Raw genomic sequence first — 18,144 nt, 5'->3', positions numbered from 1 at the left:
ATCTGGATGTGAGAAGGGGATCTTGGGGTTTGGTGGGGAGAACGAGGCCCAGAAGCTGCGGTTTTTCTAGTGCACAGGCACAGTCACCTGTGACCTTGAGAAAGGAAATTACAGGCACCTGCTGCCTGCAAGCCTGCTACCCACAGGCAGCTGTGTGGCAGACGGGAGTGGAGGGATGAGGAGCTGGTTATGAGTGTCACTGGTGAGAGGGAGGCTTGGCCCTTCTCGCACTCTTCCTGGAGACCTATTTTGAAAGCTCAGTAAAGCGGTTGCATCTAACACCTAAGCATGAATGGTCCTCTGGCTGGTATTCAGATGTTAATTAATTTTTCCATTCTACTCAAAAAAAATCTTTATAATCAATATTTAGGGTGTTGTCATTTGAGAACCTACCAAAAAAAAAAAAAACTAAACTAAAAATAAGTATTGCTCAATATTCCTGTCTTCTCCAGGGCCTTCCATTCGCTCTAATTTTCTGTGACAATGCTACCAGCCCATTGGCTCCTACGGAGAAGCTCTTGCTGATTGCTGGACTCTTGTACTTCCCTGGGGTCCCATCCATGTCGCCTTCTCTGCCCCCTGTATTTCTACAATCCGGCCTCTCACGTCTGCTGTCATGGCCACAATCAGGAGTCTCCTCTCTGACATAGAAAGCCAGGTCTTCGCTTATGTGATTTTTTTTCAAGATGTATTTATTTATTTTATGTAGATGGCTGCCCAGTCTTCATGAACACTAGAAGAGGGAATCGGATGCCATTATAGGTGATCATGAGCCACTGTGTGGCTGCTGAGAATTGAACCCAGCAACTCTGGAAGAGCAGCCAGTGTTCTTAACATTAAGCAATCTGTCCAACCCATCATTTTTGTAGTTTTACCTGTAGTGTTGCTTTGCTTATCATAATCAACTTTACCTTCCACAACAATTATTTCAGTTATAATTTTTATAACAGCTTCATTTTAATATGCTTCCCATTGCATAAAATTTAGCCTCTTATTATATTTACTTGTGTGTATGCGCGTGCATACATGTGTGTGTGGGTGTGTGTGTGTGCACATCTTTTCTGTAGCCTCTTGTGTCTGACTTACTAAATGTTTTCAAGGTTCAACCCTGTAGAATATATCATAATGCATAGGAATGTATCCTTCCTATCGCCAAAGAGTATTGTATTATTTTGGTATTTTACATTTTATCTAATAATCCACGGTGGGCATTGGTTGAGTTGCTACTGCATTCAAGCTATTATACAGTATAGTGTCTTACGCTGCATATATATATACACACACATATCCGTATATAGTATATTATACAGTATAGTGTCTTACGCTGCATATATACACACACATATCAGTATATAGTATATTATACAGTATAGTGTCTTACGCTGCATATATATACACACACACATATCCGTATATAGTATATTATACAGTATAGTGTCTTACGCTGCATATATACACACACATATCCGTATATAGTATATTATACAGTATAGTGTCTTACGCTGCATATATACACACACATATCCGTATATAGTATATTATACAGTATAGTGTCTTACGCTGCATATATATACACACACACATATCCGTATATAGTATATTATACAGTATAATGTCTTACGCTGCATATATATACACACACACATATCCGTATATAGTATATTATACAGTATAATGTCTTACGCTGCATATATATACACACACACATATCCGTATATAGTATATTATACAGTATAGTGTCTTACGCTGCATATACATACACACACATATCCGTATATAGTATATTATACAGTATAGTGTCTTACGCTGCATATATATACACACACACATATCCGTATATAGTATATTATACAGTATAGTGTCTTACGCTGCATATATATACACACACACATATCCGTATATAGTATATTATACAGTATAGTGTCTTACGCTGCATATATATACACACACACATATCCGTATATAGTATATTATACAGTATAGTGTCTTACGCTGCATATATACACACACATATCCGTATATAGTATATTATACAGTATAGTGTCTTACGCTGCATATACATACACACACACATATCCGTATATAGTATATTATACAGTATAGTGTCTTACGCTGCATATATACACACACACACATATCCGTATATAGTATATTATACAGTATAGTGTCTTACGCTGCATATATACACACACACATATCCGTATATAGTATATTATACAGTATAGTGTCTTACGCTGCATATATACACACACATATCCGTATATAGTATATTATACAGTATAGTGTCTTACGCTGCATATATATACACACACACATATCCGTATATAGTATATTATACAGTATAGTGTCTTACGCTGCATATATATACACACACACATATCCGTATATAGTATATTATACAGTATAGTGTCTTACGCTGCATATATATACACACACACATATCCGTATATAGTATATTATACAGTATAGTGTCTTACGCTGCATATATACACACACACATATCCGTATATAGTATATTATACAGTATAGTGTCTTACGCTGCATATATACACACACATATCCGTATATAGTATATTATACAGTATAGTGTCTTACGCTGCATATATACACACACATATCCGTATATAGTATATTATACAGTATAATGTCTTACGCTGCATATATACACACACATATCCGTATATAGTATATTATACAGTATAGTGTCTTACGCTGCATATATATACACACACACATATCCGTATATAGTATATTATACAGTATAGTGTCTTACGCTGCATATATACACACACACATATCCGTATATAGTATATTATACAGTATAGTGTCTTACGCTGCATATATATATACACACACATATCCGTATATAGTATATTATACAGTATAATGTCTTACGCTGCATATATATACACACATATCAGTATATAGTATATTATACAGTATAGTGTCTTACGCTGCATATATACACACACACACATATCCGTATATAGTATATTATACAGTATAGTGTCTTACGCTGCATATATACACACACACATATCCGTATATAGTATATTATACAGTATAATGTCTTACGCTGCATATATATACACACATATCAGTATATAGTATATTATACAGTATAGTGTCTTACGCTGCATATATACACACACACACATATCCGTATATAGTATATTATACAGTATAGTGTCTTACGCTGCATATATATACACACACATATCCGTATATAGTATATTATACAGTATAGTGTCTTACGCTGCATATATACACACACATATCCGTATATAGTATATTATACAGTATACAGTATAGTAATGCTGAACATACAGTAGTTCAAACATAGCCTTCAATTATTTTTAGGGAGGCGCTGGAAGTTTTTTGGTAGTTTGTTGTTGTTGTTGTTTTTCAAGACAGGGTTTCTCTGTGTAGCCTTGGCTTTCCTGGACTTGCTTTGTAGACCAGGCTGTCCTAGAACTCACAGTGATCCACCTGCCTCTGCCTCCCAAGTGCTGGGATTAAAGACGTGCGCCACCACGCCTAGCTAGTCTTCAGTTTTTATGAAATTTAAGAACAGGAATGAAACATGGCTCTGTAGGTTAATAAAGTATTTGCGTTGCAAGCCTGAGAATCAGAGTTCAAATCCTCAGCACCTGTGTGAATGACAGACAGGCGTAGTGACCCATCTTTAATCCCAGCACTCCAGAGGCAGAAACCCTGGAGAAGACAGGCTAGCTAGCCGACCAAGTCATTGAGTTGTAGGTTCAGGTGAGAGCTCCTGCCTCGGTATATAAGGTGGAAAGCCATCAAGAAACACACCTGGCATTAACCTCTGATATGCACGCCCTCACACTCACACTCGCACATATGTGTTCCCTCCTAGAAAGGAAAAGAAATTTAGGAGAATTGTTGTAATGTTAACGTGGTAAGTCTATGTGTAATATTTTAAGGAAGTGGCAAAATTATTTCCAAAATACTTGAGTCATTGTTAAATCCTAGCAGACATGAATAAGGATTTTAATGTCTATGCACCCTCACTTGTTACTGATTATTTTTCATTTATTTGTTTAAATTTATCCTATGCTGTCTTCTTTGATTGAGTGGCTATTTGAAATATGTTATTTAATTTTCACATAATTGTGGATTTTTCCTAATTTTACCTTGTAACTGATTTCTACTTTCAGTTCATGAGAGTTCTAGAACTCCTTGTATGAGTTTGGGTTTTAGGTTGTATATCGTTAGGAAGATGTAGTTTACAGTCTGACACATTGTCTGTTCCAGAGTTTCACATGTACACTTAAAGACATATAGACTGCTTTTATGATGTAGAGTATGTTAGAACCATCATCACATTTAGTTAGCCTGGAATGTTGATTCAGTCTTCCATTTCCAAGTTGACCCTCCCTGGATTCTATCCAGGAGGATGCTGGGACTTGAGTGCAGGTTTCCGACTGGGGTTGTTGAGTCCCCTGTGTCATTTTTCATCCCGATAGTGCTGTCTTGGATGTCCTGGGGCCACGTGCAGTACGTACATGCTTGTAATTACCTTCATCTTACTGATTAGTTGGTCATTTTATTTTTATAGAACATCAGTCTTTACCTACAGTGAGAGCAACAGCGCTTTTGTCTAGTACAAGACAATATACTTTGGGCAGTTATTTGCTCTCTTTATCTCCAATTCTTTATCTGTTATTATCTACATAAGATTAGTTAAAAATAGCAGGTCCTTGATTACTTTTACAAATATTCTCAGGGTTCGCTTATGTGGTGTTCATATATATAACTAGAGGGCTGACTTTGCTTACTGTACTAGGGATGGGTATGTATTTCTCCATTCCTCTTATGAAGTAAAACAAAATCCTGGTTGACTAGGTGAAAAGTGGTCATGTAACACTTAATAATAGGTTTCTATACAGTGCAGGATTTATCAATACACTTTCTTTTAGTATATTTTATCCTTTTGGTTCTGTTTTAGTAACAAAGACACAATATTCCTTAATTAGTATTAGAAACAACGTTCTTAAAGTTTGTTTAATTTTAAGATAAATACTAAAAACTACTTTAAATTTCATCTTGTACTACCTAATTGGTAATAACCTGCCAGTAGCCATCATAAGCCCCTGTGTTAGCTTAATGACCTCCCGTCCATACACAGGATGAAGGACCATCAGAGAGTCGCCAGTCCACAGCAGCATGGGAAATTTCACATTTTTTATAGTAATAGTAGGAAGGCATGGATGGAATCAGCAACAGTGTTGTGTCTTGGCACTGAGGCTAATTCAGACCTAACGTTGTCTATTAAATTATTCCGACAACTTAAAGGCGATCATGGAAAGGGTCAAGACGACCTTAGGTCACTGCAGGGCACAGCAATGTCCAACTCACATTAAAAGGATACAGGAAAAACCAGCTCGTTTGCAAAGCAAAATGCACATTTTATAGTTCCCCGGGGGAGTTGTAACTGCAGAGTTGGTAATTAAAATACACAAAATGTATTCTCACAGTTCTGAAAGGACATGTGAGATCAAGTAAATTAAGGAGAAAGCCTACACAGAGAAGGTGGTAGAACTCAGGGCACAGAGAAGGTGGTAGAACTCAGGGCACAGAGAAGATGGTAGAGCACAGGGTACAGAGAAGGTGATAGAGCACAGGGTACAGAGAAGGTGGTAGAGCACAGGGCGCAGAGAAGGTGGTAGAGCACGGGGCACAGAGAAGGTGGTAGAGCACGGGGCGCAGAGAAGGTGGTAGAGCACAGGGCTCAGAGAAGGTGGTAGAGCACAGGACACAGAGAAGGTGGTAGAGCACGGGGTGCAGAGAAGGTGGTAGAGCACGGGGTGCAGAGAAGGTGGTAGAGCACGGGGCGCAGAGAAGGTGGTAGAGCACGGGGCGCAGAGAAGGTGGTAGAGCACGGGGCGCAGAGAAGGTGGTAGAGCACAGGGTACAGAGAAGGTGGTAGAGCACAGGGGCATACTTGGTTTAGGCTGGCAGATAAAATTCTCTGATGATTATGAAGCCAGCTGAAGGCCTGATTCAGGAGGATGTAGGAGGATGTAACCTGGCTTGCTAAGTGCCTGAGGGCGTCATGAATATTGACTCGCAGTGGATTGCTGAACTTGATTGCTCAGTGTTCCTGCAATGGTCACTGAGATTCAGTCCTTCAGGGACAGCTTTAGTAATGCTTAATTTCTTGGAATATATTACAAAGAATACTCTACCTACATATTATAATAACTCTGCTAAGTTTTTAAAAATACAGAATAGTACCCAGTGGGTCATACTATTAAAACTGAAAATGTGGGCTGGAGAGATGGCTCCGTGGTTAAGAGCACTGGATGACCTTGCAGAGGACCTAGGTTCCGTTCCCAGCACCCACGTGGGAGCTCACAACTGTCTGTAACTCTAGTTCCAGGGGATCTGACACTGTCCTCTGGCCTTCACAAATACCAGACAAATGAGCATAGTACATAAGCATGCATACAGGCAAAACACTCATTCACATAAAAAAGAACAAGACTGAAAAATTTGTGCATCAATAAGCAAAGCTAAAGCCCCAGTTGGAGTCATGCACAGCTAGAATACAGGGGTCCGGGAGGTTGAGACAATAGGAACATGAGTTTGAGGCCAACGTGGGATCTATAGTAAAACTCTGTCTCAGAAAAACCTGTGGCTAGAGATGTAGCTCAGTGGTAGAACATACGCCAAGCCAATGTATGACCCTGTGTTTGGTCCCCAGCACCACCCAGCCCTCCAAATCAGGAAGGAACAGGGAGAAAGAGTCAGGCAGAACACTTGAGCAGCCTAACCCAGTGTAGTCCCACCATTAGGGACACTGAGGCAGGAGGATCATTTGAGCCCATCTTGGGTAACATAACATAACAGACAAGCAGATGTGTTTGACGTGGCTTTGAGAAAGAGAAGAAAGTCTGCTGGAATATCCAGTCCTCACTGAGGGTGGTACAGGAGGTACTCATACAAATGTTCTGTCTTCCAGTATAATATTCAATCAGTTGTATGCTACATTCAGCACTTTATTGTTAATAGACTACTGTTAGACATTTTTCCAAGTGTAGATTTAATATAAATTATTAAAGTACATTTAAGGTGTGTCAGGAAAAGCATTGACATGAGATAGATTAGATATACAAATGCATTTTCCAGTTAATGATATTTCAGTTTCTAGATCTGTTAGGAGATAACACCAACAAAATTCAAGGACCATTCAATATAACAAAGAGGATTTTAGGAAACATTTCATTTCCGAGATCTTTCATTACCAACATGAGCACACTAGCACATATCTTTATCTTTAAATGTTTGTTATAGAAAGGTTTCATAACTGCTTTTTCAGCTCAAGAATGGAATTGTATTGCAGAAAGCAACATGCAGGCGACATGCATACACAATGCCAAATGTAAGTAGTGGGGCACCAAGTGTCGTGTTACAGAAAACACACACTGAGGAGCCTCCAGACAGCTTGTTTATAGGGAGTCCGCTGCAGCAAGAGGGGGCTCCAGATACTGTTGACTGCGGGCAAACCTCTTGCTGCGATTTTGCCTGCAGCTTTTTTTTTTTTTTTTTTTTTTTACAGTTTTGCTTCAACACACAGACAATGTAATCGTATAGATAGAAAGGTCAGGATTTATTCATAAGTACCAAATTCAACCAAAGAAGATTACCATTAAACTATGATTATCAGGAGAGACTATGAGGCTACATTTTAGATAGACGTGCAACCCTGGATACCATACTACCACCTTCCGAGCAACTCGTTTCTGTCGTGGACTTTGAGTATAAGGGTCATAGCCAGAGTGCACTGCCAGAATGTAGGTGTGGGCATGGCAGGCACACCAGGTCCTCCTTGTGCAGCCACGCTGCCTCAGTGTCAATAATATCATATTGGCATGCCCCAAAGACTGTTCATTGCTCAAGAGCAGTGGTTCTTAGTCTCCCCAATGCTGCAACCTTCTACTACAGCTCTCCATGTTGTGGTGACCCCCCCCCCCCACCATAAATTATTTTCGTAGGTACTTCATAGCTGTAACTTTGCTACTGCTATGAATCGTGTTCTAAGTAGCTGTTTTCTGGTGGTCATAAGTGACCTCTGTAAAACAATGGTTGTTCAACCCTGGCGGGGGGGGGGGGGGGGGCGCGGTGGTCATGACCCACAGGTTGAGAACCACTGCATTAGCAGCTGACATTTCATCAAGCATTGCCCTCCTAGGGATGCTCAGTATGAAATGTAATGAAAAATATGTTGTCTCTGCCTCTGGAGGTAGCACTCTGACAGTGTAGAGACAGAACCTCAGCTCTCCAGGGCTGCAAATGGATCCTTGGGAGGCATTATTCGTGTGTGCTTCCGGGACAGCATGGTGGCAAGGCGTTTATCTGGAGCCATGGAGTTGTGGAGCTGCTCTCCTCTGCGAGAGCTGCATACAAATACCACAGACTGGCGGCTTAGACAGTCAGCATGGCTCTCCACAGTCCCAGAGGCTGGAAGCCCAGCGTCAAGCTATTTGCAGTGTTTGTTTCTCCTGTGGCCTTTCTTCCTGGCAGGCAGTCACCCTCTTGTTGTGGCCTCCTCACATAGCCTTTTAGTCTGCGTGCCTGTGTGCTTCTGGCATTTCTTCCTCTCCTAAGCATAGTAAGTCTGTTGATCAGGATGACTTACAAATGACATCCTTCAATTGTAGTTGTCTCCTTAAAGGGTATCTGCATAGCCAGGCCTGGTGGCACTTCAATCCCACTCAGGGAAACAGAGGCAGGTGGGTCACTGTGAGTTCGAGGCCAGACTGCTCTATAAATCGAGCCCAGGTCGAGCCCAGGACAGCCAAGGCTACACAGAGAGTCCCTGTCTCAGAAAAAGAGGGGAGGCATATCTGCAGATATATTCACATTAGGAACTAGGGGCTCCACCCTCTCGTGTTGAAGAGCATAGTAGGTCCATAACTAGAAGTACGTAACAAGCTGTGAGGTGATAGCAACCAGAACCCTGGGTCGCAGCCTGTGGGTCTCGGCCCCTTGTGGGATCACATAGAAGATACTTACATTAAGATTCATAACAGCAGCAAAACTACAGTCATGAAGTATCATTGAAAATAACTTTATGTTTGGGGTCACCACAGCATGAAGAACTGTATTCGAGGGTTTCAGCGTGGGGAAGGTTGGGGACCACTGAACCAATAGCATGTAATCTGATGTGCCTCGTTTGGATCCTAAGAAAGTATCCAGGAATAGGTGGGTACAGTAGAAGTATAGTGGGCAGGCTTATGCTAGGCCCGTGGAACCCTGTCTCTCAAGAGAGTCTTGAATCAGTGGACCCTTGTGGGAATTTTGGTGCAAGCTTTACTATATCGGTTTTGTGAACTCTGTATTATGAGTGATCCACCGATGACATAAACCTGGTGTGAGGCTTCCTACATGACAGGCACGCTTAAGACTGGGTTCCCCGCTCTCCTTTGGAAGAACTACAGCGATCTGAGGCTCACACAAATAAGCATGCTGACCTCGCGGCGCCACTGTCCTCCACTGACTAACGACCATAGCTACGTTAGCTTCCCTGCCTTTGGCTGCCACTCATAGGGCTGGGCTTCACCATATTGGACTACTTGGAGTCCCTCTTTCCTGAACGCAACATGCTGTAGGATTTGGCTGAGACGCACACCCGCACGCTCTACCTAGCTAATTCCTAATTACCCTCTCCTCTCTACAAAGCCTAAATAAAGAGCCTCTTCTAGAAACAGTGCTGTTCAGCACTGCCAGTGCCGCACATCAGGTTCAAACAGCTGTCAAAGAATCCATCAACCTAGTTGCAAAGGGCTGTAACGTTATGTTTTCATTGCACAGTTGTGTCGCCTGTACGTGGTGAAGCCCTGTTTCCATGAAGAAAGGGGAAAGAAATCATACTCACGCGCATGCGCAGTGTCAGGGGGACCCACGCGCATGCGCAGTGTCAGGGGGACCAAGCTCTCCTTTGAAATATTATAAAGAAGATTTAACCGTCTGTGCCACTCTACAGCATCATTTTTGACTTGTGTCTTTTTACAAAGAAAAGCAAATACAACGAACAGTGTTATAAGACATAGGAGAGGACTCTCACAGAGAGTCCTCCTAATTTGTGTCTAGCAAAGATCAGCTTTTGAAGGCAAGTCAGAAGAGTTAGGTTGTTGGCATAAAAGTATCAAACAGTTTTTCAAGAAAAGTTTCTAAAAAAGAGACTTCAGTAAAGTTGGTGATGGTAACAGAATTAGATGATCAGGTATCCCATTGGGCTTTCTTATTTTGAAAAACTGATAAACTGGCTTTTGTTTTTGTTTTTGTTTTCTTTCAGATGCAGCTGCTTGCACAGAGAATGGGACCTAAAGGTGTACCACAAAGCACTTCTAAAAAAGGGAATAGTGTGTGAGGGTTGGGGTTTTTTGGGTGTTTTTTTTTTCTTTTTTAATTTGCTTCAAAGTAATTTACTTTAAAACCTTAACATCTGGTATTTTGAAGCTAATCTTTGTGTGTTGAATGTTCTTAACCATTTCTCAATTCCACAGTCTTTTATCTTGCTCCTCCTGCTGTGTTCCCACCACCCCGATCCTATTAGCCACCCTTGAGGCAGCCTCAGACTTACCAAAGTCCTGCCTTGGTTTCAGCTGTTGTTCTGCAAGAGGAAGTGAGTGTTGGGGCTTTCTCTGTGGCACGGTTGTGATAAAGCTGTGGTGCTCTTATCTCTCTCTTAGGTAGTGGCTCTCTATGACTACACAGCGAGCAGATCAGATGAACTAACCATCCATCGCGGAGACATTATCCGAGTGTTTTTCAAAGATAATGAAGACTGGTGGTACGGCAGCTTGGGAAAGGGACAGGAAGGTTTTTTTCCTGCTAATCATGTGGCTAGTGAAAGTAAGTGCTCTCTTCCTGGTACGCTGAGATGATATAACTAAGCCCAAGACTTGAGCATTTTCTGCCCTTTAACATAGTGTCTGTCCAGCACTGTTTACCAGTTTGAAACACTTTTCATTCTCACGATGGAAACTGAAAAGTTGAGGCCCTGGTATGCCAGACAGCTAAGCTCAGCTCTTAGATTGGGATGTCTGCGACTGCCCTTGTCATTCCTGGGGACCCTCCAGCGGCTACTTCCTCCAGCTGCTTCTCATCACCACCCCACCCCACCCCCACACCCCCACTCACCCACACCCCCACACCCCCACACTCCCACCCACACCCCGGCTTCACACACTTCTGTCCGCTCTTCTCTCACCACAGTGACTCTTAGTATCTTAAGACCCTCCAATCCCTGGGCTCCCAGGCTCCCTGTTTGTGTACCTTAGCTCTGGCCAGGTCCCTGCTGACACAGGTGAAGGAGCTGATTCAATCTCAGGTTCACTAAGTGAAAAGAAAGGAGAGCAGATTCCTCGTGAGGCCTGCAGTTTTACTGTGAAGCTTTGAAAGATGAAAACAGAGCTAACACAGAAAGCCTAAGCATGACGTAAACTGTCCTGAGAGAGGGGCACGCGGCCCTGCTTCTCCAGAAATGTGTCCCCTGGCAGCTGGCCTGGTGGCATGCTAGGAGAGCCAGCACTCTAGGACGGGACCAAGAGCGCTTGCCCTTTGAAGTAAGGACACTGAGCTGCCATCAGCTGAGCTTCCTTACACAGATACTGATGTGGTGATTTAAAATGAAGTAGGAAACACTGAATATGTATTGTTTTTGTTTCTGCAAAGAATTATTTATTTCTAATAGTTGATTTTTGTGCTAACCTTTGAACCCCCATTTAAACCAAATTATGACTGAACAAAAATACTATTACTTCCTGGTTTAGGTTCTGAATTTTGCGATTAAAAGAATATTTTTCAAAAATTAAAAGGAGGAAGAATGTCTTCCTGGATTACCGCGCTAGGCTACAACTAGATGAGGTGACTTCTCTTTAATGTTCCCCCTGGCCTTCCCAGAGCTGCAGCCGGTGTCCTTCTGTAACTCCCGGCCTCAGCTTGGCTGTTACCTCAGCAAACTGTGCCCCTTAAAAGTTCCAAGGATTGCAAAAATTGCCCACTTCTCTCTCCTGCAACACACTTGCTAGTTTCCTGTTGTCCCTGGCTTGCTCATCCTCTAAGGAACAACTAATAGCTTGTAAAGGCTCCTACAGGCATGTTCTTTGGCTTCAAGAAAATGCACAGTGGAGAAAGCTTAAGGCAGTGTGGAGGGAAGCTGTTAGGACAAGGTAGCTCCCACACACTCAACACCTGACTGCCGGAAACACCCACAGGTCCCTCAGCCTTGCCCCAAGCCAGCTCAGGGGAGGGCAGGCTGCTCCTCAGTCACGGTGGCTGCCTGCTAACTGGGACTATTAGCAAAGTCTGCAATTTGACAAAGAATTAGAGTTTGTCCCTCCCAGACAGCAGTGGAAACAGTAGCAAATACACTCTTACTTGACAATGTGAAAAGATCACACGTCTGCCACAGCACATTCTGCAGAAATAAACCCATAGGCTTGCCCTCCTGAGAGGCCACAGATGTTGGCTCTGCAGTGGGTTAAAATCTAAGAAAATGTATTTTCCTTCTCTGGTAACTCGGACACCTCCTGCCATGGTGGTGGATGCTTTGTTCAGAATTGATCTCTTGCTTCAAGTCATGAGCGCCCTGCAGTTGCCATTTCTTACTGCGCCCTGGATAATTAATGCCTTCTTTCTCCGCTGATTGTTGTGAGGGCCTTGTGTAGGTGAAAGCAAACAGGAGGGAAACCTCAGGATCTGAGAGCATAACAGCTGAATCTCACACTCCAGCAGGCTCTGTTCTTTCCTTTTTATCCTACTTGTTGTCTGACTTTAACAAAAATTCAACTGCCGACTTACGCATTAACAGGGAGCGTGAGTGTCAGCAGCATATACTATTCAAAGTATAGCCGGGGAATTGTTCTTGATCTTTATCTGAAGTCACATGTGCAAAGCGAATGGAAGGGAGTTACGTATGAACAGCATCGACCCACTGTTCAACCAGAACAGCCAAATAAAAGAGGACCGTGCTCTCTTGTTGCACAGTAGTGTGGCTCTGCCGTGAGTTACTGGACAGACAGCAGGGTGGTTTCTCTTACATCCAACACCCTTTTCTCTACAATGTAAAGAAACCTAAGAAAAATTCCAGCCCATACCCATGTCCACTAATACCTTAGAATCTTAATTGTCCACTTTCAATTAAATACATCTCTGGAATTCCTCAATTCCAAATTATTCCTAATTAAAATAGATTTTTCATTTCAGCCCTTGAGGATTCCCATGTGGCTTTTTCCACACTCATGCGCTGTGTAGATCCAGTAGCTCCGTAAGGTATCATCCCAGATGAAAGCGGCTACAGCCCTCAGTCCATGAGTATTCTCTCTCTTCTAGCCCCAGGCCTACTGTTCTTCAGAGCTTGACGCTCCATCCCGGGCTTTCATCCCCACATCACTTTACCTGCGGTAGCAGCTGCTTTTCCAGTGATGCCGCCTGAAGGGGCTTGACTGCCTCAAGGCCAGTGGTTGTCAACGTGCAGATCTTGTCCCCTTTGGGGGTCGCCTGAGACCATTGGAAAACACAGATTGTACATTGTGACTCACAACCACAGAAATATTATAGTTATGAAATAGCAACAAAATAATTTTAATGGTTTGGGGACACCACGACATGAGGGACTATATTAAAGGGTGCAGCATTGGGACGGTGCAGAAGCCTGCTCTAGGCAGACAGGAGCTCCTTGAGAGCAGCGCGTGCTGCTTCCCAGCAGCTGGCCCTGCACACAACAGGCCCCTGGTAACTGGAATGAGAGAGACTGCAATGCACATCGGCGCCCGTGTAACCACACAGTGCCTGGCCGATGCCCTCTGCGGTTGTGCTGTCTTTGTGGTTAAAGCTCTCCAGTCATGACTGATGGTCAGATGGCAAACTACCTTAACCAGTAGGTGCCACATCACCTGCTGCCACAACAGAGAACTGAGTGTGACCTCCTCCCATTTAATCATCTGCTCTCCATTGTAGCTTGTTCCCGGGTGGAAGGGTGCTCCTGGGTTTAAGTAAATGAATCCTTTTTTCATTCCAGCCCTGTATCGAGACTCACCTCCAGAGGTAAAGGAGCGATCCCCGCCTTTAACTCCCAAGGAGAAAACTAAAACAGAGAAGCTCTCGGCTTCTCAAAAGGTACGAACTGTCAGGAACGTGCTCGGTCTCCGTGATGTTTTGCTATGTCTCAATCTGTATGAAATATCCCTTTAATTTTCATGCTTATTATGGTCTTCCATTGTTTACATTGTTACTTCCTTTGATTTGGGCACCAATGAGAAATATATAAAGCAGACATTACAGCCATTTTCCAGATAAGGAAACCGAGGAGGCTCAGAGTGGATAAAGTCCTACACTCCCACGTCTCTGCCTGTGATGCACACAGCCCGGCAGTGGAGCTGTGACGGTGGGCGTGCCGCTGTCCACGCTGCCCTTGCATCTAGCTAGAAGGTACACAGCGATGCTAGAGTCCACAGAACAAATACGTTCTAGCTCTCTCAGACCGTTCCTTTCACCTGACAGTAACTGAAGACATTCCCAGCTGCTGTCAGCCAGAGAAAAGCCATTGTCTTTGAAGGTCTGTGCCAGCAGCAATGTCAGTCAGCGTCTTTCTGGTAGGAGTCCATGTGGATATTGCTTACTAGACTGTTCATTATGTGACATTAGCTCTTTCCTTAGGCTGAGAAGCCTCTTTAATTGTTGACTATAAAATCATACATATTCTTTAAACAAATATATATATAGCTTGCGTATATCATTATAATGTCATGGTAAAAGGTTTTGTCATTGAACATGTATCAGCCATTCAACAAGTAGTTACTTAGTTGTTCTTGTTGAATGTTCATCAGCCCCACATGAAGCTACCGTAACAAGGCACTGCCCCCTAGGGCTCTGCCAGGCCGGGGTAGGCCTTGGGAGCAGGTGCTTTCAACAGACTCTTGGAACCACAATGGAAATACTGTGCATGTTGCATTGGGAACAACTGGGGACAGAATCGTCCATTCTCTCCTGGGAAAACCAGGAATAGTTGCCAAGGACCTGAAGATCCTAGGATTTAAAAAGCAGCGCTGGGGCTGGAGAGATGGTTCAGAGGTTAAGAGCACTGACTGCTCTCCCAGAGGTCCTGAGTTCCATTCCCACCAACCACATGGTGGCTCACACCATCTATAATGTGATCTGATGCCCTCCTCTGGCCTGTAGGTGCACACACAGGCAGAGCACTGTATACATAATACATAAATAAATCTTAAAATAAATAAATAAATAAAAAGCAGCGCTGTGTGAAGTTAGGACAAAACATTCCCAAAGAGGGAGACCTTAAGTATGGTGTGCGTGCTCTGATCCTGTCTGGGGATCTGCCTGTGATGCACGCAGCCCGGCAGTGGAGCTGCGACTGTAGGTGTGTAGGTGTGCTGCTTGTACACTCCGCAAACTTGCTGAGGCTTTATCCTCCAGACAAGGGTCCCCCTGGAGGAGGTGACAGAGGAAATGACATACAGAGATTTTCATGTTTAAAAGGTAATTACAGTGTTAGCACAGGTCGTTAAAATAGAGGCAGCTAAAACCCAGCAGGAGAGCATTAGTTAGGGATACATGAAAATGAGATACAAAAGATGGCAGTAGAGGAGGCAGGAGCGAGGCAGGGCGGAGGAAGCCAGGCCTTTCATTGGTTCCGTTAATTAGTGACATTAGAACAATTCGGAGGTTGCCAAATTATTATACAGCTGTATAGTGACAGTATACAAAGTCGGTGAGCTAGGAAGATTAGAGAGCATCCAGGTGAGGCAAGGTGGACAGAAAGAGCTGTGTGGCTTGGTGTGGGATGTTTGACTTCGCTGCTGCTGTCAGGCCCCGGTAGGAGCATTCACAGTAGAGCTCCAAAGCTGATCAAAGAAGAATTAGTGTAGTTAGTGTGCTGTACTGGAAAGCAGGATTTGTGCTGAGGGCGGTGGCCCTGAGTGAGGTCGGGGGAGTGAGAAGAGAAGGAAGCCAAAGGCAAGACCCAGAGGACACTAATGACAGGACTCAAAGACTGGAAGCACCAGAGCAAGAGACCTGGAAGCTGAGGGTGCGGCAAAGAGCACATCTAGGCTTGTCCAACTGTGACATTGTGACACCACCTTGCCATCCGCAAAGTTCCTGCTACAAGCCATGCAGCTGGGTTACAAGAAAGAAAAACTCACAAGCATACATGCACACACATTCACAAATCTCTCGTGTTCTAATTAAGTTTACAGTGTTGGGTTGGACCACCCTCGTAGCTGTCCTTGGACACTTGGCTGCAGGCTGCAGGTTGCATAGCTGCTAGCCAAGCAGTTGGACTGTCTGAGCGTTTGGTAGTCAAGACACCCTGATAGCTTTACACCAGGGTCAAAGTGACAAGCAAGCAGAAGCCATTCTCCAGGTTTCACCTCAAAGAATGGAGGAACAGAGGGGGAGCAAGCAGCTACAGGAGGAAGGCCAGGCACCCAGTTATGTTCCACGTACTGAAGAGACACAAACTGGCATGCAGTGGAGGCAAAATCGGGATGCAGTAGATTGTGGGACACACGGAAGAGTTTGTTTTATCGTAGAAAAACAAAATGATGCATAAGTCTTGGCATAGACCAGTGCTTCTCAACTAGTAGGACTTTGCCTCCCAGGAGACATTTGACAGTGTCTAGAGATTTGTGTGGTTATGTCATCTAAAGGAGGGTGTGGGGGTGCTGCTGGCTTCTCCACAGTGCTCACACTCATCACCTTTCTCCTGCGGCACAAGACAGGGGCATGACTAGCAAGTATACCAACAGAGTCCAGCTTAGAGCAGCGTCCCTTCCAGTGAGGGGGATAACTTGGGAAAGTCGAGGCAGGAAGTAAGAAGTGAGAGGTTTCTGCAGGATACACCAGCCTGGAGAGCATGGCGAAGCAAGAGAAGGCCGGCAGACATAGAGAGCCGCCTTCTCCGCGAAGTTACGGCAAGCTGCTTCAACTCTGCTCTTCAACATCAGACGTGGGCACGTGGCGAATGTCTGTCTAGTTCAGGGCTGATGTATCCAGTGTGCAGTGGTTATCGTGGCTTACATAACAAGTGGATCTCACCATGTGGAGACTGGGAAGTCCACACACGGTCAAGGTGCTGTGGCTGTAGTGTCTGTTGAGGCACAGAAGACTCTCTCGTGTCCTGAGAAAGCACAAATCCCGTTTGTGACAGTTCTCTCCTCATCACCAGCCATCTCCAAGAGTCCTTGTGCTGAGGCGTAGAAACTCAGCACGGTAACTGAAAAGGCACGGGGCACCGACTCAGGACAGTTCCATGCTGAGTTTCCTGGGCATCCTGATGCAGGGGAGACATAGTGTTAGCGTGCAGCAGTAAGAAGGCTCTTGATTTAGTATGAAAGGCAAGGAAAGATCAAGCCTTTCTGGCGTCCCCGGCTTCCACCATCCTGACCATCGAAACAAAGGCCATGTGACTTCTCCATGGCTCTGTGTCAGCCAGAGGAGGTAATAGAGTTTCCTATACTTTACTGCTCCTAGGAAACTGGCCTTGCCCTTCCTCAGCCTAACGTGCCTGTGTTCCTGAGACCACTTACTTAAGAGAGCTGTCACTGCCTGTACCCTTTTTCTTAGGTAGACGCACTACACTGTGGTCTTAGTTTAGACTATAGTTGATTTTCCTGTTTTGCTCTCCAAACCTTTACACTCATCTCCCAGCATAGTAGTTCTTCAGATGTCTAGCTTAGCTCTTCAAGGCTGTTTCAGGCTCATCTCACTACCCAAACCCTAATTCTAGTAGAGCCCAAGAAGACATAACAATATGCATATAACTGAAGTAGCTCGGCCAAGGACGGAGTTCTTGCTTGTGGAACACTTTCCTACTAGCATGCACAGAGCCTTGGACTGAGTCCCTGCAGAACCGGGATGGCTAACAACACTAATACATAAAGCAGACCGGCACAAGGCAAGGACCCATTGGGGCCAGAAGATAGGGCGTCCCCACAGAGAGGGCCGAGCTCAGGGCAGGCTGGAAATTTGAAGTGACCTGTCGCCTATGCATCCATGTGTTACACCAGAGTCCACAGAGAGCAGGGATCTGACTCAGGTAGAGTGCTTGCCCAGCTACACACACACATACACACGCACGCACACATGCAT

The 18,144-nt window shown here is 44.0% G+C and overlaps 1 protein-coding gene across 1 annotated transcript in view; it reads left to right on the top strand.

Annotated features, from left to right (window-relative positions):
• Nucleotides 1-18,144, top strand: part of Ahi1 (Abelson helper integration site 1) — a 127,523-nt gene that overhangs the window by 87,530 nt on the left and 21,849 nt on the right. Inside the window, exons 19-20 of the mRNA XM_051164304.1 lie at nt 10,722-10,884; nt 14,054-14,151. Of these exons, the coding sequence (XP_051020261.1) occupies nt 10,722-10,884; nt 14,054-14,151 (261 nt within the window). The remainder of the gene's footprint in view (nt 1-10,721; nt 10,885-14,053; nt 14,152-18,144) is intronic.

The sequence above is a fragment of the Acomys russatus genome, chromosome 21 (assembly GCF_903995435.1).
Source record: "Acomys russatus chromosome 21, mAcoRus1.1, whole genome shotgun sequence".
Classification (NCBI taxonomy): Eukaryota; Metazoa; Chordata; class Mammalia; order Rodentia; family Muridae; genus Acomys; species Acomys russatus.
This window is presented reverse-complemented; position numbering and strand designations above follow the sequence as displayed.